Source organism: Anabrus simplex, chromosome 6 (genome assembly GCF_040414725.1).
Source record: "Anabrus simplex isolate iqAnaSimp1 chromosome 6, ASM4041472v1, whole genome shotgun sequence".
Classification (NCBI taxonomy): domain Eukaryota; kingdom Metazoa; phylum Arthropoda; class Insecta; order Orthoptera; family Tettigoniidae; genus Anabrus; species Anabrus simplex.
The window spans coordinates 214,038,601-214,056,597 of NC_090270.1; the positions used below are offsets into that span (position 1 = coordinate 214,038,601).

General features: G+C 40.2%; 1 protein-coding gene across 1 annotated transcript; it reads right to left on the bottom strand.

The window, feature by feature from the left end:
• Positions 1-6,253: 6,253 nt before the first annotated feature.
• LOC136876333 (tubulin beta-1 chain) lies at positions 6,254-16,280 on the bottom strand. Its single transcript, XM_067150185.2, has 2 exons — positions 16,134-16,280; positions 6,254-7,853 (listed from the first exon to the last, which is right to left on the bottom strand). The coding sequence occupies exons 1-2, from the start codon at positions 16,188-16,190 to the stop codon at positions 6,567-6,569; spliced, it is 1,344 nt and encodes a 447-aa protein (XP_067006286.1). The 5' UTR covers positions 16,191-16,280; the 3' UTR covers positions 6,254-6,566.
• Positions 16,281-17,997: the final 1,717 nt, after the last annotated feature.

The window sequence follows — 17,997 nt, forward strand, 5'->3', positions numbered from 1 at the left end:
TTGGAATCGAACCCGTGATCATGGGTCGGACACCACCACTCCACTAATCTCCCGAAGAAGCTAATTAACTAGTGAACGATGGGTACAACCGCTGTAAAATTATTTATTTAATATACGGTAATAATAATTATAAAAATAATGGTGCATGGCATCTGTATAGGCTTGATGGTGACCTAATGAGGATAAAATGAATGGCGACGGCCTCATGAACACCCAGTCCCCGAACCAGGGGAATTAATTCTGAAAACTGACCCGGGGCTATCGGACCAAAGGCAAGCATTCTATCCATGTAGCCACAAGCCAGACTTTAATTTGCTAAACCTTAGGCTACCCTCTCCACTGATCAGGTGTTGAGTATTGGCAGTGGCGGAGGGCGGAGGCCAGGGCAGTAGCTTGTGAAGCAGCCTTGGCAACATAGCAGGCTTCTCCGTTGGCTATTGGCTGCAGCTCAAAATCCTGAAAGCTTCACGTTCACTAAACCAACTACCGAAAAGAGGTAACTTAAGTCTAGTGGTAGGCCACGTCTTGATCCCAGCATACGCCACTGACCCCGACATAGCCACATTATATTGAAGGACGTGGAAGAACACTGTATCGGTCATCATTTGAAGACTATCAATAATGTCTCGCGTTGGAAAAGTATCCTATGCTAAACTTCAGAAACAATATTAGCATCGCGCATGCCGCACTCAACGATACATCCATGCAGGTCAACACAAGCAAGGGACTTAAATTATTCAATAAAAACCCACATAGAAAACCAAAGTAGGCACAGAGAAAAAAAAATCCTTTAATGACAATACACCCATTGATTATTGTCCATATTATGACGATGCAAGAATGGTAATAATACCCCCTTTCTTAATGATATTTGTTCGTGCTGTCGACCTATGTAGATCTTTTGCCACTACTTGCACCATATATGAACCTGCGTGTAATTGTAATTGCGGAAGTGTAGTGTGGAATGATAGGAAAGGAACGTTAAGGACGACACAAAAGCCCAGTCCCCAGATATTAATCACAATTAAAAACCCCTGACCCGGCCGGGAATCTAACCCAGGGCCACCGGGTGACAGGCGGACGCGTTGCCGGACATAATATCCCTTAGGGGTTAGTTCTAACATCAACCATCCTCCACAGCTCCGTATTCAGAGCTTGCTCCAGTTATCCCGTTTTGGGATTTTCTTTGAATACGACATTCACTTTCCGTGTAAATAATTGGCTATAATAACCTTTAATACATTAAAAACTAAAACAATTTCATTCAAGAGCACAGATAAACGATTACGAAGACACCGCGGTTCAAATCCCACCCAATGAACATTAGATTTCGAAATGAAGTGACCCCTCTCTGGTTCTTGATTGCCCGTAAAACAAGTTTACTCTTCTAAAAGCTCGAGGTTTGCGAAACACCTTAAAGAGAATAGGTTATCCGGAAATAACAGACTGCCCAAGGAGAGTAAGAGAAGTCAAGGTAGTTAGATGATTTAAACGTAAGAGGTGTGAAACAGAAGCCATGGAGCTAGTGGCAAATAGAGGATCTGAGGTGTAGAGTTCATTGACATACATTTGAAGGCTTAACACTGAATGGCAGTTAACAGCATTGAAGATTTCTATACGTATGATTTGAAGAACCACGATCTATTTATATATCAGATACCGAACTTCATCGTAGGATGTAGTTATTGTGTGGTTTAGTAAACGCTAGAGATTGTCGTTGTAGACTTTTCGTACACCGAAGTATATCTAACACCTATTTGTAAGTCTAGTTTTAGGAAAGAGACAGGTATAATTCTATAGACAATACACCTCGACTTTGGGTATGGTCGGCCTCCCAGAGATGAATCCTGTCTCAGGCCAAGAGATGCGTTGCAGTGATCTGTAGGAGGGGCCGTGGCCTATAGCAGGAACTGACCCGCAGTGTTGCCAAATTATATTTTCAAGATCCGCTAAATACCACTAAAATTCCGCCAAGAAATTCGACCTAAAATAATGAGCAGTAATAATAATAATAATTAGTAAATCTCGGCATTCACCTGATCTGCGAGTTTTACTGGGATTAGCCCTCTGCCTGCTAGCTAAAACTTATAGGCGTTTTAGTGCCGGATGCAAACTAGGTGAATCCCCTACCTCAAGGGCCACACCCAGTACAGGCCAGTCCATTAAACGGTCTTCCTTCACGACAAAAATATGCTACTCTCACACAGTTTCATTATCTGTCGTCATTCGTCAACTAAGAGATTCCTTTCCCCACGCATTACACATTTATGATACCATGATCGCATAACATCAAATCCGAATAACATTTTCCTCAAGTGACTGCTAGTTCCAGACAAGAATTACGGAATAGCTCTGCGAGACTGGGGTCCGAATTAAAAAAAAGCGTAAAATAGATAAAACACTAAATTCTACTATAATAATTCTAGAATTCCGCCAAAAAATCCGCTAAATGACATTTCTCCGCCGACAGTCTTCTAATTCAGCCAAATTTAGCGGAAAATCCGCTAAGTTGGCAACAATGCTGACCCGGCATTCGCGTTAAGAATGGAAAGCCTAAAAACCATTTGGCCGACAGTGAGTGCAGCCCACCGCCTCCCGAATGCATAGCTGTACAGCCGAAGCTACTCTGTTAGGTCATTACGGAGGAGAATCTGTAATTTCCATTATTGATAGTTATATTTCTAGTTTTGTCAAAACTGATAACTACAGTCCATTTACATGGTTTATAATCATTACCTCTATGTAAAGTACCGGATACAGACAATTTAAGGGGAAGGCGAGGTCGGTAGCAGAAATGTTTTCGCAAGCAATGACAGATTTTCATGGGAGTAATATTTCGAATATTCTTACGAATTTACACGTTGCATGGCTGTCCAGTAATTTCTTCCTAAAATGACTCGTGTATAATTAACCAACCCCACGGTGCAACAGCATTTAGCAAGGGACCTCGCTCACCCTAGACGGCGCGGCGGCCGTGTGTCGGTCATATAGCTACTCAATTTTTCTCACGTACGCTGAGTGGTCCTCGAGGCAGCCTTCAAATCCAGGTAGAAATATACGTGAACCTGGCAAATTTTCGAACACAATACAGCTTCCAAAACTCGTTCCATGCCAATATCCGGGCTAAACAAGTCGTGGACTCAAAAAAACTAACTTAATATTCAAATAAAATCTAGCTTATAACAAGCTGTGAACACAAGGCCCCCACCAAACTCCTTAAATCCATGTCAGCACCGTGAGAGCAGAACTACTGAAATACCTTACTCTGGTTAGAATCTTCGTACCAGAGTAAGAACCCTGCAGATATCCATATATAACTATCTATAGGTTTAAATGTTTCCCAGAAGAGCGTACGTGGCAGGAAATTTGCGCAATACCAAGGCCTCACTTTAGCAACTGTACAACAGCACCTAAAATTCGAAACTGAAGAATAGGACTGGAAGCGTAACTGCTCGAAAAATCACCAGACAGCTGCCATACCCTATCCGATTTATCATCTAACAAGTCGAAAGTTAAATTTTCATCTTATGTGCAAGGTCTTAAGACGAAAAGTGGAAGGACGTAAAACCAAAGTTTATTACTATTACTACGCGTCCGAACCATAATTTATCTCCAGCAACAATTCGTAAATATACGGTTAAGAGATAAAACAGTGAGGCAAAAAAAGAATCCTTCGCGACTATAACCTCAATGCCTTGAATAATTCAGAGTCAATACATTATTTTTTCTCATTTCGATTCTTGAAAGAAATTAATACACTATGCCACTGAACTTCTCTTATTTGAGAGATTATTTACATAGCTAAAGATTGCCAGCATACTCTAAATATCTATTATTTTTAACGAGTCTCAAATCTTGCAATGCACCAAACAATCTACCCTAACCACTCACAGACAGCCTTTAAACGGGAGTTGAGTCTGCACCTGTTAGAAGATGTATGCCACTGGCTATAGAATGCTAATATGTATAATGAAAGGTCCATTTCTGCTAGCGTTCTTTATGAATCTTCCAATGTGGACCAAGAACAGAATGTAAACCACTTTACATAAACTGATGTTACACTCAATTAGGCTATTTGAAACAAGTTTACAAATTCAAAAGAGAATGTCCTTGGAACAAAATTACAATCCTGCTTTTCCCCACACCTGTAGGGTTGCAGGTGCGAACTGTGTCGCACATGTGGATTTGGCAGGATGCTCTTCCTGACGCCAACATTATATGGAAGGACGTAATCACTATTGTGTGTATGTGGTGGTTGGTAGTGTAATGTGTTTGGATATGAAGACGAAAGTGTTGGAATAAAAAACCCAGCCACTGAGCCAGAAGAATTAAACACGATTAAAATCCCTGACCCGCCATCGAACCCGGGACCCTCTGAACCGAAGCCCAGTACACTGACCATTCAGCCAACAAGTCGGACTAGAACAAAATCCCAATGACCAACTTAAATATCTTTCAGCAATTCCATGTAGAGACCCCTATTGAAATAGTGGTCTAACATTCCACAGATCAAGATATGAACTACCTAATAATAATTTGCTTTACGTCCCACTAACTACCTTTTAAGGTCTTCGGAGACGCCGAGGTGCCGGAATTTAGTCCCTCAGTTCTTTTACATGCCAGTAAATCTACCGACACGGGGCTGCCGTATTTGAGCACCTTCAAATACCACCAGACTAAGCCAGGATCGAACCTGCCAAGTTGGAGTTAGAAGGCTAGTGCCTTAACTGTCTGAGCCACTCAGCCCGGCGTATATAAACTACCAGCTTCTTGCACTCTACAATTCATGGCTCCACAATGCAAGACTATTTACATTTCAAACTTAGGGAATTGGTGCAAGTGATCAGCAAGAAGCATTTACTTAGAACTTAGAATTGAAACTTGGGCACTATTTCCAGGCATTATCTCTATTCCACCTCACTTAAAAAAGAACCAAAACATTAGAGCAAGTTAGCAGTACAGTAATATTTGTATCAATCACCTAAAAACAGTAGTATTCAGATTTACTAATACTATTCCACAAAATTGGTCAATATTCTTGAAATAATTTCATTTCAGCAATTCAAATGTAACATTCAAAATTACCAACCAATCTCCTTATAAATGTAAGGTACCATACTGCAGAATATTTAATTTCTGGTGAAGAGTATCTCAATGTTTGTATTACCACCAATAATATGAAATTATACTTGAAACCCTACAATATTGAAGACCAGAATGTAAGACGTGCAAATCATTTTGAATGATCATGCAACTTTAAGATATGCCACATTTTCAGCTTTGTTCTTACCTTAAATCACCGTTTATCTAAATGATCTTTAACAACACCAAAAGAAATCTTGAGCTTTCAATTTATGCAACTGATTACATTTTACCTAACCCTACCTAAAGTGTCAAAAAGTAGAACTTCAATAAAATCCAAGGTCGCATAGCCTTGCACTACTGCAACAAATTACTTGAACTATCAAATTGCAAGGAATCCCAGTCGCATCCTGCTGATATTACATTGTATGAAACTGATTAAACCCTTTTCAAAATGTATATTTGGTACTTCACATTAAATACCAGAGTATGACAAACTCAAAACATGAACATGATGTAATATTTTAATTATCAGGTCCTATACAGAGTGATCAGAAATGTGAACCGGGTATATGAGCAATAGAGGGGTGGTCATACTGATTAATTTGAAAAAAGTAAATAGTACATCTCCCACTGCTATTTTTATTAGTTTCTGAAGTTAGTCAATCAGATTGCTTTGTGCATAAATTCAAATGGGCTTTGTGAATCTGAATGTGGCTTAAGAGCACTAAATCAAGAAAAATAAACTTAGCTCGGGAAAGAATCTAAACACGGACCTCCGAGCAGACAGGATCTCACCGCAGCAAGTGTGTCACAGTGACACCTGTTTAAACACTGTTTAATGCAGATTTATTGGGATAGCTCTCAAGCCGGTCTTAAATCACTTGCAGATTTTGCCTCGCAAAGCTATCCAATTAGCTAAATTCACAAGCCAATAAATAATAATGGTGTGAGAAATTTTTTCTTTCAAATTATTAGTATCACTAATCCTCTAATGCACATACCTAACTCCAAGCATTGCTTAAAACCCATATACACAGAAAATGCACTCACCAAACATCTTATGAATGCAACTCTCCTACAAACATTTTCTTGTAACAGGAATATTTCTTTTAGGTTAGGTACTCCCAACAGGAAGTGGTCAACTAGGATAACAGGAAGTAAAACAGAATTTCGTGAAACTTAACACTAAGATGTATTTGGCAGCCATTTAATATCAATCCACAAGTCAGAAATGGCACAATTTGGAGAAAAGCTCATGGACAGAAAATAATTTAGAACAAAAGTCAAATAAATTATAAGCAAAACAAATTATCTCAATCTCTGTAGCCAAATATAAATCGTCAGTCTTTTAGTACTTCGTGTACTTGGGAATGTATGAGATTCTACAAAAGTATAATACATAGAAAAATGAAGGCGTAAAAAAGTGCAAAAAGAGTTTACAATTTTGATGGGAAAAGAAAGGTCATTTGGTCAGTTCGGGTTTAGTTTTCATCAACTTCGGCTTCTTGCTCTTCATCGAACTCTGCATCTTCGTCAGCAGTGGCTTCTTGATACTGTTGGTATTCTGATACAAGATCATTCATGTTTGACTCTGCTTCAGTGAACTCCATTTCGTCCATGCCCTCACCAGTGTACCAATGCAAGAAAGCCTTGCGCCTGAACATGGCAGTGAACTGTTCCGAAATACGCTTGAACAGCTCCTGGATGGCAGTGGAGTTTCCAATAAAGGTGGCAGACATCTTCAGACCTCGGGGTGGGATGTCGCAGACGGCAGTCTTCACGTTGTTAGGAATCCATTCAACAAAGTAACTGCTATTTTTGTTCTGGATGTTCAACATCTGCTCGTCAACTTCCTTCATTGACATACGGCCTCTGAAAACTGCAGCCACTGTGAGGTAGCGACCATGTCGTGGATCGCAGGCAGCCATCATGTTCTTCGCATCAAACATCTGTTGTGTGAGTTCAGGAACTGTGAGGGCACGGTACTGCTGGCTGCCGCGGGATGTGAGAGGAGCAAAACCAGGCATAAAGAAGTGGAGTCGAGGGAAGGGAACCATATTAACGGCGAGCTTCCTGAGATCAGCATTCAACTGACCAGGGAACCTAAGACACGTCGTAACACCGGACATTGTGAGAGAAACAAGATGGTTCAAGTCGCCGTAGGTAGGGGTTGTGAGTTTCAGGGTCCTGAAGCAAATATCGTAGAGAGCTTCGTTATCAATACAGTATGTTTCGTCTGTATTTTCAACCAATTGGTGGACTGAGAGGGTAGCATTGTATGGTTCCACAACAGTGTCTGATACTTTGGGAGAAGGTACTACTGAGTAGGTGTTCATAATTCTGTCAGGGTATTCTTCGCGGATTTTGGAAATAAGGAGTGTGCCCATGCCGGATCCAGTGCCACCTCCCAGTGAATGTGTAAGTTGGAATCCTTGCAGGCAGTCGCAGCTTTCGGCCTCTTTCCTCACTACATCCAGAACGGAATCCACCAACTCTGCTCCTTCCGTGTAGTGACCCTTTGCCCAATTGTTGCCAGCACCGCTCTGACCGAAAACAAAATTATCGGGACGGAAAATCTGGCCGAAAGGTCCTGAACGAACAGAGTCCATGGTGCCAGGTTCAAGATCCACAAGAATGGCACGAGGCACATATTTTCCCCCAGAGGCTTCATTGTAGTAAACGTTTATTCGTTCTAACTGAAGGTCCGAATCTCCATGGTAGGCTCCAGTTGGGTCGATTCCATGCTCATCAGAGATGATCTCCCAGAACTAGAAAGAAACAAAGGAGAATTACCAATTGTAGAAATTACATACCATGAGAGAGAAAATACTCCCCAACAACATTACACTGCCCATTTCTTACAATAGCAACTGGAAAATATTTATTCATGATGGCCAAGGTATAATTGCTCTATTTTCCAGCACTCTTGCATATTAAGATGTAAAACTTATGAATTTAAGATGTTAAATTAAAATGTGTAACAAACTACCTTTACAACACAATTTCCAGACTAACATGTAAAAGAGAAAGTTTTTTCCTGAATGTCTGACCCACTGATACAATATTATTTGCATGGGCACCTATGTGACATTTTCCAGGACCCTTTAAAAATCAAATAGCAATATGTTAAAGAAAGAAAAACAACTGATCATTTGATAAATAAAGAAATCAGCCTATTGTCCATAAAGGACTGCTCCTTTGTACACAATTTAACCTGAGACTTAGGATTCAAAAGCATTTTTTTGCCATTTGTTTTACGTTGCACCGACACAGATAGGTCTTATGGCGACGATGGGATGGGAAAGGCCTAGGAATGGGAAGAAATCGGCTGTGACCTTAATTAAGGTAAAGCACCAGCATATGCTGGTGTGAAAACGGGAATCCACCGTAAACCATCTTCAGGGCTGCCGACAGTGGGGTTTGAACCCATTAGCTCCCAGACGCAAGCTCATAGCTACGCACTCCTAACCGCACGGCCAACTCCCCCGGTAAGAATATATTCAGTGGTAATACAAGACTGAAGTAAATTTCCAAGAGACCTGCTAGAACATTTGATGCTAAAGGAGAAATGCATATTTGGGAGTTTTGTTTCAATTCTGGAATCTTTGCTGCTGCCAATTCAATTGTTAACTATGCATACTACCCCAATTCATGTAATGTGAAGCTGTTTAACAGGTTTTTTTCTTCTGATAGCACAGGATAAGCACTTCGGCAAGTCATCAAGCCCAGCCTTTTCTAATAAAAATACCCCCATTGAAAATCTGGAACCATGGCATTTTGAAAAGTCATTAAATTCCAAAAACTAGTCTAATATAAAGCACATTCTATAGGATAACATACTTAAGAACATAAATTGTGAATTCCCAACACAACTTTGAAATGTTTTCCCAACACACAAGCTGGAATTTTCAGCTATATTTAAAACGGCTGTCTAAACAACGTATTCATCAGAAAATAATTTCTGGCAACAGGAATGACTAATCAATGAATGAATCCCACTCAGGCAGGGCAAAACAGTCATCTCATAATAGGATTATAAATTACATTTACTGGAATGGGGAACATGCAAGCGACTACTAGGGCTGAAGATGGCAAAACTAACAATGATCCTCGCCATGATAAATGATTAGTCATGAACTGCCATAATTCAGAACATTACAGTGAACCTAGTATTTTCCAACTCCTTGACTGGTCAGTGTTGAGGCCGTTGGTTCATCAGAGGGTCCCACGTCAGATTCCCTGCCAGGTCAGAGATTTTAATCACTTCTGATTAATTCTCCTAGCTAGGGGACCAGGTGTTTGTTTCAGCACTTTCCTCTTCATATTCAAAGGACACTACACTACCACCACAGAAACTCTTAATGGTTATTACATTCGTCCATATAGGTTTTTGCAACAGAAAGGGCACCCGGCCGTAAAACAGGGCCACAACAACATTTGCGCCACTTTGAACTCGCGACCCCACAGGTCTTTGAAAAGTGTTAGAAGTAGGTGATTCTAACATTACGTTGCTAGTGTTCAATACAAAAAAGAAATATAAAAATGTATATTAACAGTGAACTGAATTCTGAAATATTTAATCCATACATAATTTTCCCCTTGAAAATTAGAGTGGTGCAAGTCATTATCAAAGCAGATGTCAAGTTCCTTGTCCCTGTTTATTACAACACTAAATTAATATAATCCATTAATTTTGTACAGATTCCACTCTTTCTGTAAATAAGTCCAAATTCATTCCAGCAAGTAAAAAGGGGAGTTATGACTAATTTTTAACTTCTCCACTTTTGATTCTATTTTTACCAAATTTAGGCTTCACATTTAGGTATACATTTTTGTTTACCAACCATGTATATTCTTGAGCCCTGAGTTCCATAGGGCCGAACGGGAAGTGGGGCTCAAGAAAAGGTATGCGTACTATAGGTGTATTGATTCAAGTTTTTCAGTTTTCTCTTATACAGTACTAGCAAGATATAGATTTTTGTGCAGTTTTAAAGTGACAGTTTAAAATTTGGAGAGTTTACTATCAGCTAGCTAATTAAATACACCCCCAGTTCATACGTCAAACAGTTATGGAGGAATTACTTTTCAGATCTAACACTCATTTGAACCCCATACAATTGGAATGTTTTAAACCCTATGTTATGCAACATCTGGGGCGTATATGCAACCAACCTGTGACATTTTGACTTCGTACGTCGACAGTAATGGAGGAATGAATGTTTTGTTTTAGGGGTAGAATGATTCTAAAATAATATTTTAACACCTAGGACATGGAGACCAACCTTCATGGTAAGTGTGTGAGAAAGTTTTATGGAAAGACGAAGTTCGATTTTCCGTGAACCTCCTGAGGGGATAAACATTTTGAAGCCATGTTGAGTCAGTGGCTCAGATGATTAAAAGGCACTGATTTTCTGAGCCCAAGTTGACAAGTTCGATCCTGACTCATTCTGGTGCTACTGACGGCTCAATTAAGTCGCCATGTGCCTGCAGATGTACCGGCATGGTAATAACTGCGGCATCACGACTCCAAGAATCGTACAATTTTTCTTTGGGACGTAAAACCAATAATAATGACATTCTGAGGTATATTTCACACCGACATAAGAGAATAATCACCTTGTAAAATTACAACTTCGTACGTCAAACCACGCCCTCCTCTGGAATCTGTTTCCTTAACGTATTCATTTTTTTTTCAACTAGGGCAGAATTAAGCTCGGGAGCAATGTTCTCAGATCAAAAATATATTTCTGAAGTTGTCCAGAAATGTATTTTTATTATTTTACGAAAAAATAAATGATCGTAGCGTGGTAGAATGGAATATCTTTCAGTCATTCATTTGAAGATCCTCCCTCTTTCGGGCGATTATGATTGCCGTTTTAAAAAGGGGGTTTAACATCCAGGTTCACCCCATCCTCTATTATTCCCGACCCACATACGTGGTTTTTCGCCATACGTAGAAAGATCGTACCTACATTGTACCTAGGAATCGTGGTAGGTCATACGATATGCCCTCAGTCGGCTGTCACAGCGTCCGGTAGTAATGGCGCGTTAACGAACTTTTTCTCGAGGTATTATCGGCATCACGCCACATTCCCTTTAAACAAAAAGCAGCTGAAGGGAGGTCGGAGGATGTGCAGTCGTGTAAAATACTTCGGTCAAGTAGCTTGTCTACGCGAGGAAGGAAGAAATCAGAAGATTCCATCTACTTCGTACATTCTGATACATGGGATATAAACTTCATGGTTCTGATCCGTATTGAATTGTAATTACAATAACAATTATTAATTTAATGTCGTAATGGTCCACCTTTGAATACTATAATATGAAATAATTCATTGCATATTACAGGGTCTTTAGCTGGCTCCGCAGCACCACTCAGAACAATATGTTTCTCGGCAAATGAGTCACCCGGCTATCGCCTTCCGTGCGTGTTCCCCTGACACACGGAGCAAGCCATTAAGAAGACCCTGTAGTATTGAAAGGCGGACCATTACATTATTTTAATAATTATTCTGATACATGTATAAAAATCGGAAGGTATTCCAACATTACAGATTATCTGGCAACATTGCTCAGGAGCCCTACGAAGGGAGCCTACTGTTTAGCAAATTACCATGGTCATCAGCTTTCTTATTAATCCCATTCGAGAGGTGAGCTCTGGCCATCTGTAATTGGGAATAGCCTGTTTGTGTTTAACAAATATATCTTCCCTCTCTAAGACACTATGAACATTTCTGAACAGAATCCTGAATCTTACTCAAAGCTTCACCTGCTACTTTCCCATGATAGAAAACTTTCCTTGTCTTTTCAGTAAAGTTACAGAGAAGGGAAACTCAATATATCGGCAGCATGTTGCTCTGACAACCCATAGCAGGGCCTCATTACTTAGAATTCTGGCCGTATACAGCCGCCAGCAGTGATACAAGCCAGACCTTGAATGAACACTCCCACTGTAATGTTAACGACCTCTTTCAGCTTCAAGTCGGTGCTGATATGCAGACCTTATCGAAATTGCAAGTCGGCATGTAGAAATAATTTAATGTAATTAGTTAGAAAGTTTCTCAATTCTGGAATTCTAAAGCATGAGAAAACCGATCACAGCAATTTTCAGATGCAATACCAGTGAAAATGAGTCCCGTTTCTTCGCTGAATGGTGAGCGCTCCTGAAGGCCCCGGGTTCGATTCACGGCCCGGTCATGTGCATACATCAATCACACTACCAACCACTACAGAAACACGCAATAGTGAATACACCCCTCCGCATAGGGTTGGAGTCAGGAAAGTCATCCGATCGTCAATATGGCTCAATTCACGCAATAGTGCCGATCCCAGGTAACTGGAAGACAAGGGGAAATTAAACCTACCACACACCAACACAGCATAGCGGCACTGTGGAGCTTCAGTTCATTCTCGTTGGATTACGCTATAAAATGTCACGTAGAGGTGAATGAACGTAAAGTGGGACTGAGGAACTTGCAGCGCTGACATCCGTCATGATTTATGCCGAGATAGAGATAAAATATACCCAGAAGAGTGGCTTACTTGACATTTTGAAATAACCTAATTCCATATTTTTACAATAAACGACGAACAAAACCATACTAAAAGTATATACTAGAAAAAATGATCTTAATTATAATTCGAAATGTTAATATAAACATTTCTTTTTTAAGAATAATATAAACCTAAACGTCTGCCATACAATGCTCATTCAATAGAAAAGATCAAATTATTTTAATAGAGTCAAGGTCTGCTACAGTGACAAGGTCTTATGGTGCTCCACATAATTGTTCCGTGATTAGAATCGAGATGGACACTAGTGGAAGTATCTCTACTTCACAGTGAATTCATTGATTAAAAAATGGCAATGACGGAGTGCGCTAGAGGAAAAGTCTACCAAGCATTGTGTGTGTATAAAATGTGTACTCATGTGGAGTATTAACAAGTAATACCCTGGAAAATGTCTATCAATGGGAATATATGGGTAGCGCTAGACCAAGATCGATGGTGCTAACTGACCGACAAGCTGGTGGGAGACGCCCAACCTGACAAGAGGCCCAGGGTATTGATCACAGCTGCTAGCAACACGCGCCGATAGCTTTCCCTGTAAAGATAAACAAGTTCGCCGCCAAATGATCCGGTGAAAAGTAATCGTAAAACTAGAATATGATACATGACAGTAAGCACGATACTTTATTTTTAAATGCCATTTGTTCGGGGCGTCTACTTTGAAAGATCTTTTGCCCTTACTTGCACCATGTGAGGAACCTGAGTGTATTTTCTAAATGGCGGAAGTGTAAGTGTTGAATGTGAGGAAAGGAACGTTAAGGACGACACAAACACCCAGTCCCCCAGCCAGAGATATTAATCATTTTACAATTAAAAACCCCTGACCCGGCCGGGAATCAAACCCGAGGCCGCCGGGTGACAGGCGGACACGTTGCCCCCTACACCGCGGAGCCGGATAAGCACGATACTTGCTATTTTTAACTATTATGACGTGCTAGCGATGCCGACAGTGGAGTGCCACAATCACTTACTGACTGGCATGGCTGACCTAGGTTTGGAAAATTGCAATATAGAATTAACCTAGGATGGAGCAATTCACAGTAAAACACATATGTATTAAAACTGAAGATTTGAGACTTCAGTAGTCTATATATGATAGACATCTCAATTAAGACTCCCTGGACTTGTTCAGCTGGTTTGAGACAAGTGTAGGCGGTAAAAAATGGAAGGGGTAGATCAAGCCATAAATATGACAGAATATGACAAACAGATCAGAGCAGATGTCAGACGTAGGTAAGTAGAAATTAAAAAGTTAGCGCAGGATAGGGTGGTATGGACAGCTGCATCAAACCGGTCCTATGGTCTGATGATCCAAACAGCAATGTATATTAAACGTCACAACATCAAATGAGACGGCATAAGGATACCCTTCAACTACCCTCGAAACTGTTATTCACTAACAATTAGATCAGGCGTCGACAATTATCCATACAACAGACAGGATAAAATAAAACTTGAGCATAGCAAATCGACATTATCACACACTTGTCAAGTCACTCCCGAAATCATGTATATTTTAGAAATGCAGAAAAATTGCACATGGAAAAACAAGCCATGATGTCTCCTGGAGATGTGCACTTGTGGGATAGTGGTTAGCTCTACGACCAGCCGCTTTTCTCCCCTAGAAATTAACCTAAAATATAGTACTCTACATAAAACATGAGTGTTCCTCACGGGGAATCTTAACTCTCCCATCCTCCTGGGTGCAAAGCAGCACGCCTTTAACGTCTCGGCTAGGCAGCACCTAATCACACATGAAACTAAACAAACATCCGGTTGTTGTATGAAACAGAAGGCAGAAAATAAGCAATTCTACAAATATGACTAGACTGATTCTGTACTGCCATGTAAGAAACGTACGTCATTTTCTGTACCTTGCTTCAGTTTCGCGATAGGAAAGAGACTGTCAGTTACTGCCTAATGTAATCACCGAGTGCTTGTTTTCTCATTACACAAAACTTCAAAAAATTCAGTCTTCCAAGCGCTTTAATACTGTACATTAGGGGACAAAATTAATAGCATGAAATAAGAATAGTCTACACGCCTAATACCAACAAGCAAATTTTCCATTTCCTTCCCACCGGGCGAGTTGGCCGTGCGGTCAGGGGCACGCGGCTGCGAGCTTGCATCCGGGAGATAGTGGGTCCAAATCCCACTGTTGGCAGCTCTGAAGATGGTTTTCCGTGGTTTGCCGTTTTCACACTAGGCAAATGCTGGGGCTGTACCTTAAGGCCACGGCCGCTTCCTTCCAACTCTTAGGGCTTTCCTATCCCAACGTCGCCGCAAGACCTATCTGTGTCAGTGCGACGTAAAGCAACTCGAAAAAAAATCCTTCCCGGTAAAAAAAAAAAAAAAAAAACCGAAAGAGTATAACATGGGAAGTCGCCATTTTGGACCGCCAACTCGCAATAACGTGCTGCCTTTCCCCTCCAGCCATTCTTAACGAACTACAGCGTGCCACCTGGTCTTCACCTGTCCCAGGAACATCTGTCGCCAGATGAACACTGTTCCCCCCCACTAACAAGATACGATAACAAAGAGAATGACGATAGTATAAGATCGTAACGCTCCACAAGTCTTCACATCCCATGAATCGAAAATTCAAATGCATGAAGCACCGAAACACTGTGCTTAATAAAAGCACAATTTGATCACAATAACGCAGAACTAGATTAAAATTAAACACAAAGTAACACCCAACTTATTATACACTCCACAATTTAAAAAATGTAATAAATCAACACAAAAACAACAAATGAAGACATAAGCCATCGTAATAGTCAAGAGAAAACTTGAAAAGAAATTCCGAATGTTCGTAAAATGAAATTAATCCAAAAGTGTGCAATATTACCAGCTAGAGAAAACAAGTTTAATTTAAATCAGGGAATAAAGTTAGCGACAAGCTCTACGAGAGCGGGCCGGCATGCTGCTTAAAACAAATGACTGTTCGGCCGCCCAAGGACACAAAAGGGGGAGGGGAGGGAGGGAAGAGTTGCAAAAAAGAAAGATATGGCGGGCTTGTGAAAAAAACCGGAAATTAACATTTTTACTGAAATATTGATCGATAAAAAAGACGGCGTCAGCTGTTTGAAACAATTACAACGTTCGAAACTTCAATGAAAAATCAAGAGGAACCGGGAGTCTATAATTCAAACAATGAAGGAACCCCCACCCACCTCCCTGCAGGCATGCATAATAGTAATTTGAAAAAGACACTTAAGCGTAATGTAACCGAACTGTATTCCGCAAGGTAAACTTGTGTCTCTACAGCCCAAGTATGTTTCGAGCCGTTTTCTAGTATTAGGCATACAGTAAGAAAAATAATGTAAACAAAGAAATTGCAAGCCTTGCAAAATATGAAAAACGATCGGTACGATTATTACATATTAGGTCAGCAGCATTCGAAAATGAAAATATTTCAAACACGGGAGCCGAAACTATAAAATAACATCAACAAACACAATACTAATCTTCCTTACCTTTGCTCCAATCTGGTTTCCGCATTGACCAGCCTGGATGTGTACAATTTCCCTCATCTTGGTAACTTAGTTCGTACTCTCAAAAACTCTACCGCTCCACACGCTTCCCGCAGACCAAGTGAACTGTCTTCCGTTGGAACCTGCCTTACTAACGGATTTTTCAAGCAATCAGCAGCTACGCCCCAGCTCAAATCTGATTGGTCAGCTTGGGAGAACAGCTACGTCATGCAATATAGCCAACCCACCAGAAAGTTACTAAACCCACTCCGTGGTTTGCGTGCTGCATATCTCGGGCGTGTCGCACATAGTAGAATAAATCTGTTTTATATATTCAATCCCAATAAATCTCTTTCCGTCATACGTCATTCCGGCAAAAAACAAAACCTTTTCTTAACATGTTTTTAAGTTTCAGACTATAGGTGTAAATAAATAGCGAATATTTAAGATTAACTTAAATATTATGTTCAAATAGTCCGCCTATTCAATACATATATAATTTATTACGTTTAGAACATGTTTCATCCCCTATGGGACATCATCAACTGTTAGTTCCCACGAACTTCATCATCTAGAGTTTAATGAACAATTCAACCAGTTTTATTGATTATATGACTTGCAACTTTAACAAAGTTTGCCAATACTTTATTTTAAATGTCCTATCATACAACAATGTTTTAATGTGTCTTTCCAATTTAATAATGTCATTTTGGTATTCTGATTTATTGTAGTTTATTATAACTGATGATGTCTCTTAGGGGACGAAACATGTACTAAACGTAATACATTATATATGTATTGAATAGGCGGACCACTTAAATATAATATTTAAGTTAATCTTAAATATTCGCATTTGATTTATAGTCAATACGGGATTATTATCTAAAATGAAGCTGTTAAAGCTCGTTACATGTAATGACTACAGTGTACCCAAGTTTCGAAGCGAAATTGTTGAAGAAGGAAAGAACACACACACACACACACACACACACACACACACACACAAAAAAAAAAAACGGTACCTTAAGTCTCAATCCTAGTGCACTGGTAATATGAAACTTAGAATGCTAAAATGCTAACATTTCATTTATTTCAATGTTAACAGAAGTAGAACCTATGCGAAATATGAATTTTTCTGCAAGATTACTGATGCTAAATCCACACAACTTCTTTTAGAGAATGTTAAAAATCAGAAAACAATAAGCATTATAAACTTTGCGAAAGGAAGGCATGTTTTGCTCGGCAATCAACACGATATCTTAACTCATAGAACACTAGAAACTAACTGTATGTTCGCTTTTCCAACTTTAAATATCAGAGTAATGAAAACTTTTACTTCACCTTGAAATTTCTTGTGGGAATGAGCGTGGAAATTTCACTACTAAACTAGACCAGGAAAGTACCGGTAAGTGATATGATACACCGAGAATCGACTGTCCCGCAATGCACTGTTATTCAGAGTGGTAGGCTGGGGAGCCATCTTTACTGAACATGTTTTACGGGTCTGCTCTTTCTTCACTATCAAGCTGTCCGACTCGTTGGCTGGATGTTCAGCGTACTGGCCTTCGGTTCAGAGGGTCCCAGGTTCGATTCCAGGCCGGGTCGGGGATTTTAACCTTCATTGGTTAATGCCAATGGCTCGGGTGTGCTGTCCCCAACATCCCTGCAACTCACATACCACACATAACACTATCCTCCACCACAATAACACGCAGTTACCTACACATGGCAGATGCTGCCCACCCTCATCGGAGGGTCTGCCTTGCAAGGGGTGCACTCGGCTAGAAATAGCCACACGAAAAAACCTATCAAGCTCGTTCTGTTATGTTCAATTACTGGACCAGCACGATGAATATAACAAATTCTT

What these genes read in the sequence shown, in the direction of transcription:
- LOC136876333 (XM_067150185.2), bottom strand. Translation starts at nt 16,190, where the DNA reads ATGAGGGAAATTGTACACATCCAGGCTGGTCAATGCGGAAACCAGATT. An exon ending in GAAACCAGATTGGAGCAAAG is followed by an intron (nt 7,854 to 16,133) that starts GTAAGGAAGATT and finishes GTTTCTTTCTAG; the next exon opens with TTCTGGGAGATCATCTCTGA.